We start from the raw sequence: 15,048 nt of genomic DNA, 5'->3' as shown, positions 1-15,048 counted from the left end.
ATTTTAATGTGTGGAATCGTACCTTCTACCTCTACCATTATATTAAGAGGTGATTCTTACGTAGAACGATTGAGTTAGACTTAGTTAGTATATTTTTGTTAATACTTATTCTTATTTATGATTTATTTAAGTTGAAGGGGAATAGAATTACAACAAATTTATCTGAGTGCAGGTGATTTGTTCTCATCAGATTGTTCGGTGCCTACGAAATTGGCTTCAGCGGATGATTTGGTGTGGTGTAGATGCTGATGTCGGAGGTTTTTAGTTTGGCGATAAAATTTAAAATGGGCATCGGATGGTCCGGTGTTGATTACTTGTGTGTACCGGACTATTCCCAGCATAGATGGATGCAAACTGGGTTCTGGTGAGTGGTACTCACCGGACAGTCCGGTAATGAGTTGTGTGAGCACCAGACAGTACACTGTAGCTTTTCTTGCAGAGATGGTGAAATTGTGAAGTCCAATGCAGTGGTACTCACCGGATAGTCCAGTACGTGCAGGGTTGAATACCGGACTAATCATCGGACCATTTCTTGCAGAGAGATTGAAATAGTGTGTTTTGGTAGAGATGAAGGCATCAGATGTTCCAGTGACTAGACAGTGAATACCAGAGCAATGCACAAGACTTTTTCTTACAGAGGCGAGATTCTTTAGTGCATAAAGTAGTTGGACTCATCGGATGGTCCGGTGTTTACATGCATAACACATCGGAATATCGGTGATCACGATTTTTGTAAGATATGCTTTTATTTGAGTATTTTTGTTTTGACCTAACCTGAAGATGGTTTGAAGTAAGAGAAACATGTTTACTTGTTTTATGGTGTGCAGGTGATGGATGCGACTTGGCGGTCGATGATGAGATGATCAAGGCCAAGTGGGAGGCTTGGTGCCGGACAATCAAGGAGCCCGGACGAAATCAAAGATGATCCTAGTGGTACACGTGGAGGTCAAGCAAATCATGGATAGAGAAGGATGAAGACGGCATGTTGACAAAGTCAAGCGAAAGGGGTTGCCGATGCAAGTGACAAGACAACTCGAGAGATCGGGAGCAAGAGAAACTTGCCAACGATCAAGATCGCAAGGCAGAGTACACGCGTCGATATCGAAGCACTTGCTTAAGGCAAAGCAAGTGGCTGCTAGTCATGCTTTGAGAAGCATGCTAGTGTTTCACGGTTTGACCACAAAACTGCGGGGTGACTAGAGGGTTACGTGGTATCATCGCGAAATCTGCGTCGAGGTGAAGTTAAGTCATAAAGAAGTCATAGCCGTTCGATAGAAGAAGCAAAATTTGAACCAAAATACTCTAGTTATAGGTAGGAATGCATTACCGGTGAAGGGTATTTTGAGAAAAAAGAAATTTAAAGGCTAAGGAAGTTTTCAAGGACTATAAATATAGAGGTAGAGCTGTGAGAGAGTCTTGAGTCAGTCATTTGAGAGCCTAATGATAGGATTTGGAGCCGAATACTTTTATTTTCGGCTGAAGCCGAAAGATGGATTAATATTTACTTCGAACATATCTCAATTTGACATCAGTCGAGTAAATACGCATATATTTCTTCTTAAAAAAAGGCGAGACCCAACCTAGATAGAACTTGATGGTTTTTCATTGAAAAGAAATAGATATCTAAATTCAAATTGAAGAGAATTCGAGTCAAGTGATGAGGATGTACTCCGCACCTCACCCCCACCGACTGAGCCTAGCCTGAGTTCCTATGTATTTCTTCTTGAACCAACATACAATCTCGAGGCACAACCACAAGTCCACAACAGCTGCACCATGAACTTCAACCTCGCTAGTTAACTCAATACTAGCAAGACTAACACTAGTCGATCATGCAGCAACCACAGATTTTGAACACGCGTCGCCTCCTTCAGAGTTCAGAACGGAAACCAAGCTGTGCATCCTGAATTCCTAATGATAGTACGTACCGGTGGATTCACATGCTCCTGGCAATCATCTCCTGATACCTCCGGTACGACTCCTGCTTCTCCTGCAAGAACTTGGCATGGCACCTCGCGATGAACTTCTCCGCGAGCCTGTCGATCTCATTCACGCCATTCCCTTCGCCGGCGCCGTCGAAATCTTCGGCTTCTTCCACAACCAGTACGTCATCTGGCTTCTCCTCCTCGAGCCAGCACAGGTACCCACAGTACTCGGCCGTGCCGTCCTCGCTGCCGCCCTCCACCCCGGCCGGAGCCGGGACCACCACGTTCCACGTCGACTCGTGGTCGTAGCACGACCACGCGTCCAGCTCCTCCGCCCGAGCCGGCGAGCCGCCAGACCAGGTGAAATGCGGCTTCTTGTTCCTCTTCTTCGACCTCGAGCGGTAGCTGTTGGCGTGCTGCTTGCTGCAGGGCCTTGGCGCGCCCCTCTTCGTCTTGCCGAGGGCGCCAAGGAGCAAGGACTTGAACCTCGCGAGTGCGCGGAAGACGTGGCCGACTCGTGGGTAGACGTGAGATTGGAGGATGGTGCTGATCTTTGGCGAGATCGAGCTCGGAAGCAGTGCCTCCATGTGGAACTGCGGAGCCATGGTTGTAGGTGGGAGGTGGGTGCTAGCTGATCGATGCCCCACACCCGTGCTAGTCCATGGCCTTTTAAGGGTCTCGTGTACCGAAATGTCACCGTGGTTCCAGTGATTTGCAACGATGCAAGTACTTATCTACATCTATGGTAGCTGACTAGCTGTACGATGTAAGACGGAAAATAGTGCAGTTTCACATCTACTTGTGTACATATGTCTAATCTCATCCTTTTATTTTTCTCACATTATATTCAACAACCTATTGATTTTCTCACCTACCTCATGATTATTTTTCATCTAACTCTCTAGTTAAATGAACAGTCGTGATCTAAGATTGGAAATCGATAGTTTTTGTCTAAACAGAATGCTGCATCACCATATCTCTGTAGGATTGAAACAAATTAAAAATCATGACGTGCATTTCACTCGCATGATAAGTATCTGTAGAGTTGGATGCGCGCGGTCCAAGCCGTTGGATGAAAGGCAGGACATCAAATTGATAGGTGTTGTTGATGAAATCAATCCGAGGGATGAAAGTACGGTTAAGAGTTGTCTCGGTACACAAGATGGGATGGACTTAGGAAAGGGAAAATTGTATTTTTAATATTAATATAGGTATAGATATAGATAATATAGATAGAGTTACTATTTACAAAATATGCATTCCAATATATTATTTGCTTTTATGCTAAATTTCTAAATAGAAAGGGCACTAAAACAAATATAATAGTCAGTGGTGACCTATCATCACCTCCTAGCCTTTGGATCAAATAAGATGGACGACCCAAATTAGTTTGGGAGTATTTAAAAAATATTTATTTATTTATTATTACTCAAAAATGTATTACGAAATGATACGATATGTATAGTTTTGCGATAGTTTTCAAATTATACCTCAAATTATAGTAAAAACTGGGCCTGGAATGAAGGATTTTGTAAGAGTTTCCGAGGAATGTACCGACTCTTGCAAAACTCCTGCATTCCAAACATTGGCTTACGCCATATTCATCCTGTAAAATTCTGTGCGCTTAACGTGAACATGATGCACTGCAGCGATGCCTAGTGCCGTTTGCCTGTGTAAAATGTAAATTGTAGAACAATGAAACCGTGGTGAAAAAGCCTTTCACGCTTCATCCCTCGTGTATGCAGGCACCATGAACTTATATGACTCTCCCTTCTCGGATTCCTGCCTTCTTGTATTATGTGCAAAAAAAAAATTGCACCAGTAAAGCGTTTGGTTTTGTTGCAGACAAACAGAGTGCTCAGTGCTGATTCAGATGAGACAAGTTTTTACTATTTGGTCTGAAGTCTGAACAACGCTAGCTGCAGGTTTTGAGGGGTTTTGGGGAACAGATGAGGAAGGTGCAGACGGTGCCAGTCGGTAACTGAGTAGGCTTTACTGTGCTCTAGCTGAGCACATGAAAGAGGACATATCGTCTTTGTTCTGAATCGTGTTCCCTCGGTAGCCCAGCTTAGCTGATTGTTATCGTCAGTGAAACAGACTGCTCTGCCTCTGCAAGATGACAAGCAGTGCTGTCATACATCGGCCCAAGAGCAGCAGGAGCCCAGATTGAATATTACTGATCATAGCTGCGGCATCCGGAAAAGAAAAGAAGTCCTCGAGGTGTTCGTGATGGCTCTGTCATTATCGTGCTGTACTGTTCAGTCCTTGCATGCATAGATAGACTACGGTCAGAGTCAACCAGTAGTCTCTAGCTAACAGGGAAAAAATTACATACTGTAAAATAACTAATAAGTAGTACACTATTATTCTTTTCAGAAAAAAGGGTAAGGTTTGTACGTAGTATCTTCTGAAACTAAAAAGAGTCTTAATATGCTCTTATGGTATATCACTATCTGCAACATGAATAAGAACTCAGCTGCAGCTTGATAATCGATGCAAAACAGCTGGACCCTGGCTAGAGATGAAGCAAGCAACTAAGTATCAAATTGTCATCCTTGCTGTGAGTTATCCTGTTTTGGGAGCAGCAAACCCAAATCAAGAGCGACGAAAAGTTTCTCTCCCACGGAATGTTGCGTGACCTTTTAACACTGTCTGTTCTCAATCTGTTTGGTTTGGTTTGCATTACGGATCCAATCTGTTTGTGGCTCGGGCTTTAGAGGACACCAAGACTCCAGCCTAGCTAGCTAGCTCGCTGCTCTCTTCTTCCTCCCACTTCTGTTGCGTCCAGTCGTTGAGTGATGAGATGCGCGTCATACTATTGGTCATGATTTGCAATTGTTCAGCTGGATAACCAACCGACAGAGAGAGAGAGATGAACTGTACCCATGGCATGGATGCGCATCTGGGTGCTCATGCGTCTTGTGTGCGCCTGCAAGAGGCCCAGCGAATCCAGTTGTTGGGATACTCGTGCAAGGGAAGCGAGACTCCATGGAAGCGCAAGCGATCAATCATTCATGAGCTTGGCTGTAACGACAGGAGATATCCCATTGCATCACCCGTGGATTCATGACATGGACCTATACCGAATCAATATGCTCTCTGCGAGCAGTCAAGTGCGCGCTCGCTCGCTGGCTGCCGTCTGCGGGGGGCGGAGCCTGTGCACTAAAGCAGCAGGCCTAGCTGAAGAACACGGCCACGTAGGCCAATTTAAAGGCCCAAAATATTGCGAAACGGGAGCCCAAGTGTAACTGTACGTCTACTATTTTTACAGAAAAGGCATCGTATGAAACTTGCATCACGCAACAAAACCGTACGGCCTTTCTTTCGTTGCTCCCGTTACGGCGGCGGCGATGATAGTCGCCGTTAGTTTCCTCCTGCCCCTCCGCCCCCGTCCCGGCTGATCGTGATAGAGGAGAAGTCGCGTGCCGACGGGTAGGGATGGACACGGGTTATCTATGTACCTGTTGATCCACTGTAGTTTGCCTTGTCTAAATAATTAATTAAGTTGATAGACTGGATGAATGGATGAATCCATATCCATAACTAGCGATGGGCCTCCAGATCCGACTCTTGCCTCCGCGGGATGCGAACTTCCAGACCGGACCGGACACTCGTCATTGTGAGTGATTAATTTTTTGTCGGTAAAGATTGAGAGTGATTATTGCAGGGAAGGGAAATGAGTGACCCTTTTAGCCAATGGTATTGAGGGGATTTTAATTTTATTTTACAATTTTTTTATTCACATGCGAAGAGATCCAAATTCACGAAAATTTATTAAAAATTTAATCATTTTCCGCCCTTTGCTATATGAGTCTCACATGTCTACGAAGGAAATTCCGTAATTAGATATTTCGTTCTCTTATGAAATTCTCAAAATTTCGACAAAATTTGAATCCCTGATTATTGGCGTTACATGCAGTATGCCAGTTGGTTGTGAAAAAAGAGTTTCACGAACAAGTACAGTAAAAACCTCTTCTAGATAGAAGATTCAAACTTTGAAACAATGAAGAGTAAGTAAACCCATATGTTTTTTACCAAAAGATTTATCCCCATGCCTGATGGCCACATATTTTATTTATAGTATCATATCGGGTGTAAGTATAAAAGTATGTCTCTTATAGAGATAATGACACAGGTTACCACTATATCTCAGAGATCTAGATCTGTTAAATCACACAACCTAAGTTTAGGTAGAATACTTTTACACCTACCAAAGATATTATCTAATATGGTAAATACACTGGTGTGAACTGACCAAAGAGTGGGGTTTGACCGATCATAAACTGCGACGTCGTACTGTCTAGGGTGTTAAAATGACCTTCACTTGTATTAGAATGTTATGGTAGCCACCACTTGCACCAGTATTAACTGTTGGTCATTTTGTATCAGCCTAATTGTAGTTTTTGTTCTTATTTTATAGATATTTCCTCTGGAGACCGGCTACTTCTCCTGTCTTAAGATACAGTGGCCGGAGGGGTCCATGGCTGTTGGGAACTTTTAGTTTCTTCAGATAGTTCGGAGGCTGAGAATTCTGGATGAGATCGTTATAGCATCTTCTTAGTGATATCTGTGAGCTATAATATTTCCTCGCACACCATTATACATTCTGCTTCCTTTGCTGAATGTATAGTGCATGCCGACAGCGATCCTCCAATTCCAACACGATGGGAAACCAGATGCTGATGCTCCGAGGAAGACGACTGCTAATCCCTGCAAAATTGTCAAAGCAGCGAGATATAGATATAAAACTCGGGATTAACTTTAATTATCCCCGAGAGGCGATGCGATCGGAGGGAGGTTGAGTTGACACAAGGACACCTCGGCCACCCAGCTTCCCATGTCTCGTTTGCGCGATCGATCCAAGGACGAATCCGAGGAATTAAACAAGGTTCGGAGAGCTAATATAATGAGCCGAGCAATGCTGCAAGTACCGCTGCTGGCCCTTCAGGCCTTCAGGAGACGACCTGCTCGGCGACCTTTTCTCCATTCTCCTGCCCCAGTCAGCACCAACCGGCGCAGCACCAAGAACAAAGGCCATACACACATGCATCCAGATAAGATTCTTTCTTAATCCTTTCCACGTTGGCACGCCTGCACGTCCAAATCTCATCTACTCGCATAAGTTTTGTCGTCCAGTTGTTCATTTCTCTCTCTTTTTCCCCGGTTTCTTTGAGTATCAGAAATGATGTTAACCTGTCGTAGAAACTTGTGTGTATTCAGTTACAAACACGGCTGCATCTACGTCTGTACATACTTCACCAATTCAGTAGTAGTCATTTTTGACCAGTCGGGATTGCGATTTGACAGTCTTAGTGTGTTACATCAAGCTGGTGGGTGGGACCGGGAGGGCAGCTTCGACCTTGGTTTCTCGTTCTTGTTTCTGATCATGGTCAGGGAGATTCCAAAGACGCAAGGAAACCAATGCCCATCGGATTCTTGCAGCAGCTCTTCCGAACGGCTGAGTGACCCCAATGGGTTGCCATTTGACTTTATTATTAGTTGGACATGATCGAGAAAAGAGTTTGTTAGTAGCTACTACTTATGTGGTTCGACTGATAGTCCCACAAGCTGAACCATGTTTCTAGCAAGAGTCATGGTCAATGGAAGAGATAAGCCCAAAGAATCTACATTGAGCTGTGATTTAGAAGTTGAGGACTTTTACGGTACATCTAAATGAGTGCATGTCGTCCATTTTTTTCATCCGGTGATTTAGATTAGCCCAATGATACTCTATCGCCCATCAATATCATAGGTATCATTAAAGAGTATTATGGGTATCATAAGGATAGGATTGGAAAAAAAACCCATGATAAACTTGTAAATTATATGTTTAATTAGAGAAGATCAAAATATTAGTTTATTCTTCGGATAAATTTTCACTTATTCTGTTCATTTTATTTATTAGGGTTTCCAGCTTCCGTCGGTCGGTCGATGATGGGTGGCGAAGGTTCGAAGTTCGGTCAGTCAATGACGTAATTACCTCTAAGGATATCAAGATAATTACAATAATACATACAAAAATGGACGGTTGGATCACAACAATGATACTCTCCATCATCTAATATCATGGTATACTGTAAAGGTTCTCTAGAAGTTAGTCTATAATGATATGTGAATTCAAGGTACCATGAACGTTTTAATGACAAGAATATACTCACCTACAGTATAGTGTATTAGCTCCTTATGGAAAAGAAAAATCTGTAGTTGATTTCCACACGAACCAGGGGTACGTACGATGAAATTAACTCCCTTGGAAAGTTCATGATATAGTCATACAAATGAATTGTAACTTAGAGAAATGATGATGGAAAGGATATGGACGACCAATCAGGCGTCTCTCAGATATGCAGTAAGAGATAAAATCCTTTTTAAAAGAAGACCGAATCAAATGAGAGATGGTGTCTTCTTCAGCAACGATCTGAAAAAATGAAACAGAAACAGGGTTCGATGTTACCGTGTTGTTTGATTGAACGAAACAAGATTAGTTTGTTCGGCTGTTAGTTTCTTACTATTATGTCTTTTTCATGGTGGCTCTTGTTTAAAGTATGGGCAGATGATTAATCGAACATCATAACCAAGAATGTTAAAATTCAAAGTTTTGTTTGATTCTGCGTGTCCCCCCTGATCTTTACTGCAATGCTTTATCCTTGCAATCCAGGTCCAGCTAGGAATGGAGGCCATAGGATCCAAGCAAAGCTGGCAAAGAAAGGAGAGAGACGGTGAAAGCATCAAAGCCCCTGTTTGTTCCCTAGCCTTGTGTCTGACATGGACGCCTGCACTTTATATAATTGGTGGATATCTTTGCATCTTATTATTCTTGTCAGTTGCTAGTTGTTTGGTCTCTATTAGGAGGCCCCCACAGAGAGAAAGAAATTCATATTCCAATTGGGGATGATCAGGAGCCATTTGTGCACCTGTTCTTCCTTCCCAATTCTCCTGCGGATTCCAATCCTTCCTCCGGATGTAGAGTGGGAGAGATAATTGACAAGAAGTACGTCTTCAGAGCTAGAAGCTACACATGTTTATGCCTTCAAATTGTAAGTGCTCCACAGTATCCGCTGATGTACATGCAACTATTCCTTCCTCCTACTTGCATGCATTTCCGTGTATGTTCTTGCTGCTTCCTCCTCCTCCGGTCTGGCGGCTGCATGCTCGTCGGCTGTTACGCGATTCCGAAGATTTTTTGCGTGCGTTCCGGAGGCATGCACTCACTGCCGTCGAATTATTCTCATCGTGTTGCGCGGCACGCCACCGGGAATCTAGACCGGTGCAGGATTCGATTCTGCATGCCACTTGAACCCAGCTTCCAATGGATGGAAATGGAACCTTGCATCGTCCCTATTTAAGCATCGCCGCTGAGCTAATCCCTCCCTCCCCCTCGAAATCTTGTCTCGATCCGTTGCCAAAACCTGCTGCTTCAGGTCTCACATAACGCTAATATAAGTTCTATATATAATGAACTTTTGATCACTTCAAGTTCATCGAGGAATAATCGATAGATGTTAATTGTATTTTGCCCCTACTTGTTGCTTATTCAGTTCACAGACTTTGTGATCACTAGATGAACACCAAGAAGATTAAGCTGCACGGCCACCTCTACGGGTCGCCGCCGTGCGACCCGCAGCTGTTTCCCGGCACCGTCGCCGGGCTCTCCTTCCACCCGGGGCTCGTGAGCTCCGCGCCGCAGCAGCATGGTGGCGCGGGCAGCTGGATGCCCGAGGAGTACAACCAGACCCCGAGGTCGGTTCTCGCGACGCAGGGCAGCTGCGTCGGCTCAGACACCGCCGCATTCTTCGCCGCCGAGCACCTGCTCGGCATCGCACGGTTCGACTACCCTCTGGGAACGACCACGCTCCCGGCGATGGCAGCGCTCAAGACAGCGCAGTTCAGCCGGTCGACGGATGCTGAGCAGCTCTACCGGCCCGTCGACCCGCTGCTGCTCCGCGACGGATCGGTAAGAACGTACTATGTCCGGCAGCAGCAGCGGGACGCCTCGGAGGCGCCTCCTGCATTCAATCTGCCATTGCAGCAGAAGCAGGAGCGAGTGCATGGGCTGTTCGGCAACTCTTCCACCGCTGGGCTTCTCGGAGGCGAACCCGAAACCGATTCGTTTTCATCTCATGTAAGTGAAGTAAGTGAACTACACTTTACCACATAGAATGTTCATGGATAGAATTATTTCTCTTTAGTATGCCATGATGAGATTTGTTATGACGATTATTGCTTTCTTGTTTGTCTGAATTCTGAAGGTTACGGCGAGCACGCTTCTCCCGGTGATGGAGGCACCGAGCATGCAAAGCCCGATGGAGAGCCCGCTATCCGGGAGTTACAATATCGGCGCACCGGCGACCCACACCGGCAACGTCGTCGCCGCGCCTGGGCAAGGCGCGCCGAGCAAGACGCGGATCCGGTGGACGCAGGACCTCCACGAGCGGTTCGTCGACTGCGTGAACCAGCTCGGCGGCGCGGACAGTGAGCGTCGTCCTTGATCTGAGAAACTTTTTCGTTCTCTGACATCGATCGACACGTTGTTAGTTAATCTGCTTTATTTCTCACGGCGTGTAGTCTTCTCTTGTTGCTGTGTGACACTTGCAGAGGCGACTCCCAAGGGGATTCTGAAGCTGATGAACTCTGATGGCCTCACCATCTACCACATCAAGAGCCACCTTCAGGTTGGCGAATTTTTGGAAAATAAAATGCCACCTTTTCAACTCATGAACCGTGGAGAATTTAAAGTTTAAACAGATGTTAGTGTGAAAAATTGTAGGATGAACCAGTTCAATTTAACTAACAACTTGCTATCCTCCTCTTCTTCGATTTCAGAAATACCGGATAGCCAAGTACATGCCAGTATCAACACCGGAAGGTAATCCTACAAAAAAATAGTATCTTTTTTTAAAACGAAAATTTTATTATCTATCTGTTCAGTATTATTCGACGATCGTGTCAACGCCAAAGCTTTATTGTCCCACCATCGTTTGTCATGCCTGACTGACACAGTGACACATGTTGCCATCGTGTAGTCATTCTGTTTATATTACACATGTTGTCATCCAGTTGTCGAATTGCAGGGAAACAGGAGAAAAGAGCCGCGGGAAACGAGGTCCAGAATCTCGACCCAAACACGTAACTTTCGCCTTCTACGTACCTTTGCAAAAATCCCAATGGAACGCATGTGCTCCGGTTATGTCATTCATAGACTCTCTACATGAATTGGCAATTTAGCATGGACTGATGGTAGGGCGCCCTTTCCTTTTGCAGTGGAATGCAAATCACTGAAGCACTACGCGTCCAGCTCGACGTTCAGAGGCGCCTCCACGAGCAGCTCGAGGTGCTCTATCTATGTGTCAACACTAGCCCAGCGAGACAAAAGAAAAAGGCCTAGAATCCTAGATAGATGCTTGATATTTGTGTGTGTTCATAATCGTACCACCTTAACGGAATTATCGATGCATCGTTACCCTGCGTATTCTTGAGGAAAAGAAAAAGGCATCAAACTTTTGCTTATATTTTTGGTGGCTCGATCTCGTGTTGCAGATCCAGCGGAACTTGCAGCTGAGGATCGAGGCGCAGGGCAAGAAGCTGCAGAAGATGTTCGAAGAGCAGCTCGAGGCGAGCAGGACCGTGATGGAGCCGCGGGAGGAACTGCAGGGCGTCGGCGCCGCCTGCCGCGGCGTCATCGAGGAGGAGGACGCGTTCGACGACATGCAGCTGCAGTCCATGGCCAGCGGCGGCTACACCGATGCCTGGTTCCCGTCGAAGATAAGCTAGCTAAGCGTCGGGGCGTCTCAGCTAGCCTGCTTTGTAATCGTAGGATTTGGCAAATGTTTGTGTAGTTCTCGATGTATGATACGTACAATGTTGGGGTGGAGTGACTTTATTTTTGCCAAATCGAGCTGTCGATTTTTTTAATAAAAAATATGTATTGAAACAATGGGGATAGAGGATCATCGTCCTCCGTCGAGGTAAACCCACGATTAAGTTTCAGTTTATGTGTCATCAGAGTTCTGATCAATTTTCTTTATAAAAACGAGTTCCGACAGTTTCAGACTTTCAGTGTATTCAATTAGACTGCACTTCTTTTAAATAAAAAAAATTATATTCAGATCTAAACCAACTAGTCTATCAGTTAAAAAAGTACTAACGATAATAATATATCATACCATGTGTATTTGAGAAGTTTCAATGTGGCACCATACAATAGGTGCAAAAAGGCTGTGGCGCCGTGTGGGGCTACGAAAAAGCTGTCATCATTGACGATAACTTTTTCTGTAAAAGGAGGTGTCTGACCTTCCACCAAACACTATGCTCACTTGTTTTCACTAGCGTTACATAAAGATTAGAGGGGGAGAGGGAGAGAAGAGCTTCAAAGACCTATTAGACTCTGATGGCCTCACCATCTACCACATCAAGAATCTTGGAAAATAAAATGCCACCTTTTCAACTCATGAACCGTGGAGAATTTAAAGTTTAAACAGATGTTAGTGTGAACATTTGTAGGATGATCTAGTTCAATTTAACTAACAGCTTGCTATTCTCCGCTACTTTGATTTCAGAAATACCGGACAGCCACATGCCAGCATCAACATCTGAAGGCAATCCTAAAAAAAAATAGTATCTTTTTTGAAACGAAAATTTTATTATCTATTTTATCTTATATTTACTAATTGGAGGCTTCTTTTGTAGCCTCTACATTAATCCTAGAAAAATCCTAAAAATTCTAATAAAAAAGTAAAACATCTAACCGTCGAATTAATTGTCTGTAACCATGGATCAATAACCAGACGAAATAACATAGGAGATTAAAAAATAAATCATAGAGTCTAGTCCTAAAACTACTTCTTACCTTGACTTTTCTTCTTTTTTTTTTTGTTATAGATACCCTTTGTCCAACAAGATTACGTTAGCAAACTCCAACTTAGTTACGTTAGCAATCAACACACTTTTCCAAATCAATTAAAATATACCAATTAAATATACGTGTAATCAAACATTATAAAATTAAAACAATAGAACGCAAACATATTATGGATTATCACATAAAAATAATATCAAAGAATTTATAATGTATTTTAAAAAAATAATATGAGATACGGTGATGACATTAAAAAAATAATTTCAAAAAATCAAGAAACAGATAAAAATCAATTTGCATAACACATCTTATATTTACTAATTGGAGGCTCTTTTGGAGCCTCCACAATAATCCTAGAAATTCTAATAAAAAAATAAAATATCTGACCGTCGAATTGACTGTCTGTAACCATAGATCAACAATCAGACGAAACAACATAGAAGATTAAAAAACAAATAATAGAATTCAGTCCCAAAACTATTTCTTGCCTTGACTTTTCTTTTTTTTTGTTATAGATATCCTTTGTCCAATAAGATTACATTAGCAAACTCCAACTTAGTTACGTTAGCAATCAACACATTTTTCCAAATCAATTAAAATATACCAATTAAATATGCGTGTAATCAACCATTATAAAATTAAAACAACAGAACGCAAACATATTATGGATTATCGCATAAAAATAATATCAAAGAATTTATAATGTATTTAAAAAAACAATATGAGATAAGGTGACGACATTAAAAAATAATTATTTCAAAAAATCAAGAAACAAATAAAAATCAATTTGCATAACACATAAAATGAAAATTATAAATTAGATCTATTCACAAATAATAAACATGATTCCAATATTATGAACACAAATTACATTTATATTTTACATTTTAATATTTAAATATAAATAGCTGATGTATCTTAATATATAACTGTTATTAATATAAATATCTAAAATTTAACTGTAAACTAAATTTTTAGTCCGTGAAGTATCAATCATGATACGCTAGTTTGTTAAATATTATTCGACGATCGTGCCGACGCCAAAGCTTTATTGTCCCATCATCTTTGTCATGCCTGACTGACACATGTTGCCATCGTGTAGTCATTCTATTTATATTACACATGTTGCCATCCTGTTGTCGAAATGCAGGGAAACAGGAGAAAAGAGCCGCGGTAAACAACGTCCAGAATCTCGACCCAAACACGTAACTTTCGCCGTCTACCTTTGCAAAAATCCTAATGGAACACATGTGCTCCGGTAATGTCATTCATACACTCTTGTCGACGATATGAGAACAGCTCTTACAAAGTTGTGAATGAAGTAGAAGATATTTTATGTCATCGAATTACACGTCGCACACAAATATTTATACTGATTCAGACATCTCTTAAGATAATTGTCCTATATTATGTTTATCTTATATTAATTTTTAAGACTATTTACAAGAAGAGTCTTGACTAGTTTAGATGGATATATATCTAGTCGAAAGCTCTTTACAGTAGTCTTAGAAATACATAAGGCTTGAGAGCTTAAGGTTTCTGTGGACTTGAATTGCTTGAATGGATCTGAATGACTGGTCCTGTGACTCCACACACACATACATACATATATATATATATATATATAAAAGATAAATTTAAGTCGTGTGACCTCCGGACTCATTTTATATCATTTTTAAAGATAATTTTTTTATTTATGAGATATTTTAGTAACTACAGGTAATTTCCATACGTCTAGAGATTCTTTTCCTAGACACGAACATATGCTCCGAGAATATAAGAAACCTTAGGAGATCTACATATGTATATGATACTGATATACGGTAATTTTATACTACCTATCCTCAAGTCCCCCATTAGTACGTGATGAGGCTTGGACGGATAAAAACTTAGCCAGCAAAGATAAATGTTTTGACAGACTGCATCTTCGAGTAGTAACTCGGGTTCCCGGATAGGATGATTCATCTAACTGGGATCTAGTTTTCCTTAGATCATCTAGTCGGGATTTCGAATACCTTTGAGTGCTCAGGCGAGCCCCCGAGTAAGTATTCCATTGAGTAGGAATTCCGAGTTGTCCACGAAATATCATCCCAAACCTTTTGAAAGGACGGGGAGAAAATGCTCTTCGCTGATCGGGTTTGAAATTTGAACCGTTGCAACAGAGATTTTGCATAGTGGTGAAAAAAAATCTTTCCTCCTTTTCTAGCAAAAGATCACGATGATATTTGGAAATTAAGCGTATTTGTCGGTGTCGTATGCTAGCTCTCC

At 42.4% G+C, this 15,048-nt stretch overlaps 2 protein-coding genes across 9 annotated transcripts; one reads left to right on the top strand and one right to left on the bottom strand.

Moving 5' to 3' along the window:
- Positions 1-1,936: 1,936 nt before the first annotated feature.
- Positions 1,937-6,963, bottom strand: LOC133925645 (uncharacterized). The gene is made up of 2 exons (XM_062371501.1): positions 6,857-6,963; positions 1,937-2,591 (listed from the first exon to the last, which is right to left on the bottom strand). Exons 1-2 carry the CDS (start codon positions 6,961-6,963, stop codon positions 1,937-1,939), a joined length of 762 nt encoding a protein of 253 aa, XP_062227485.1.
- Positions 6,964-8,707: 1,744 nt separating this feature from the next.
- Positions 8,708-11,859, top strand: LOC133925187 (myb family transcription factor RLI1-like). Of its 8 annotated transcripts, none has more exons than XM_062371051.1 (8): positions 8,708-8,962; positions 9,487-10,056; positions 10,175-10,397; positions 10,491-10,597; positions 10,749-10,791; positions 10,997-11,051; positions 11,187-11,256; positions 11,463-11,859. In XM_062371051.1, the coding sequence occupies exons 2-8, from the start codon at positions 9,487-9,489 to the stop codon at positions 11,694-11,696; spliced, it is 1,302 nt and encodes a 433-aa protein (XP_062227035.1). In that variant the 5' UTR covers positions 8,708-8,962; the 3' UTR covers positions 11,697-11,859. The 8 variants fall into 8 exon arrangements, with proteins under 8 accessions (XP_062227035.1, XP_062227033.1, XP_062227032.1 ...); XM_062371049.1 differs by having other exon boundaries at positions 8,709-8,962; positions 9,471-10,056; XM_062371048.1 differs by having other exon boundaries at positions 8,709-8,962; positions 9,464-10,056.
- Positions 11,860-15,048: the final 3,189 nt, after the last annotated feature.

Source organism: Phragmites australis, chromosome 7 (genome assembly GCF_958298935.1).
Source record: "Phragmites australis chromosome 7, lpPhrAust1.1, whole genome shotgun sequence".
Taxonomy (NCBI): domain Eukaryota; kingdom Viridiplantae; phylum Streptophyta; class Magnoliopsida; order Poales; family Poaceae; genus Phragmites; species Phragmites australis.
Note: the sequence above shows the minus strand (reverse complement) of the source record. Positions and strands in the feature narration are given on the sequence as shown.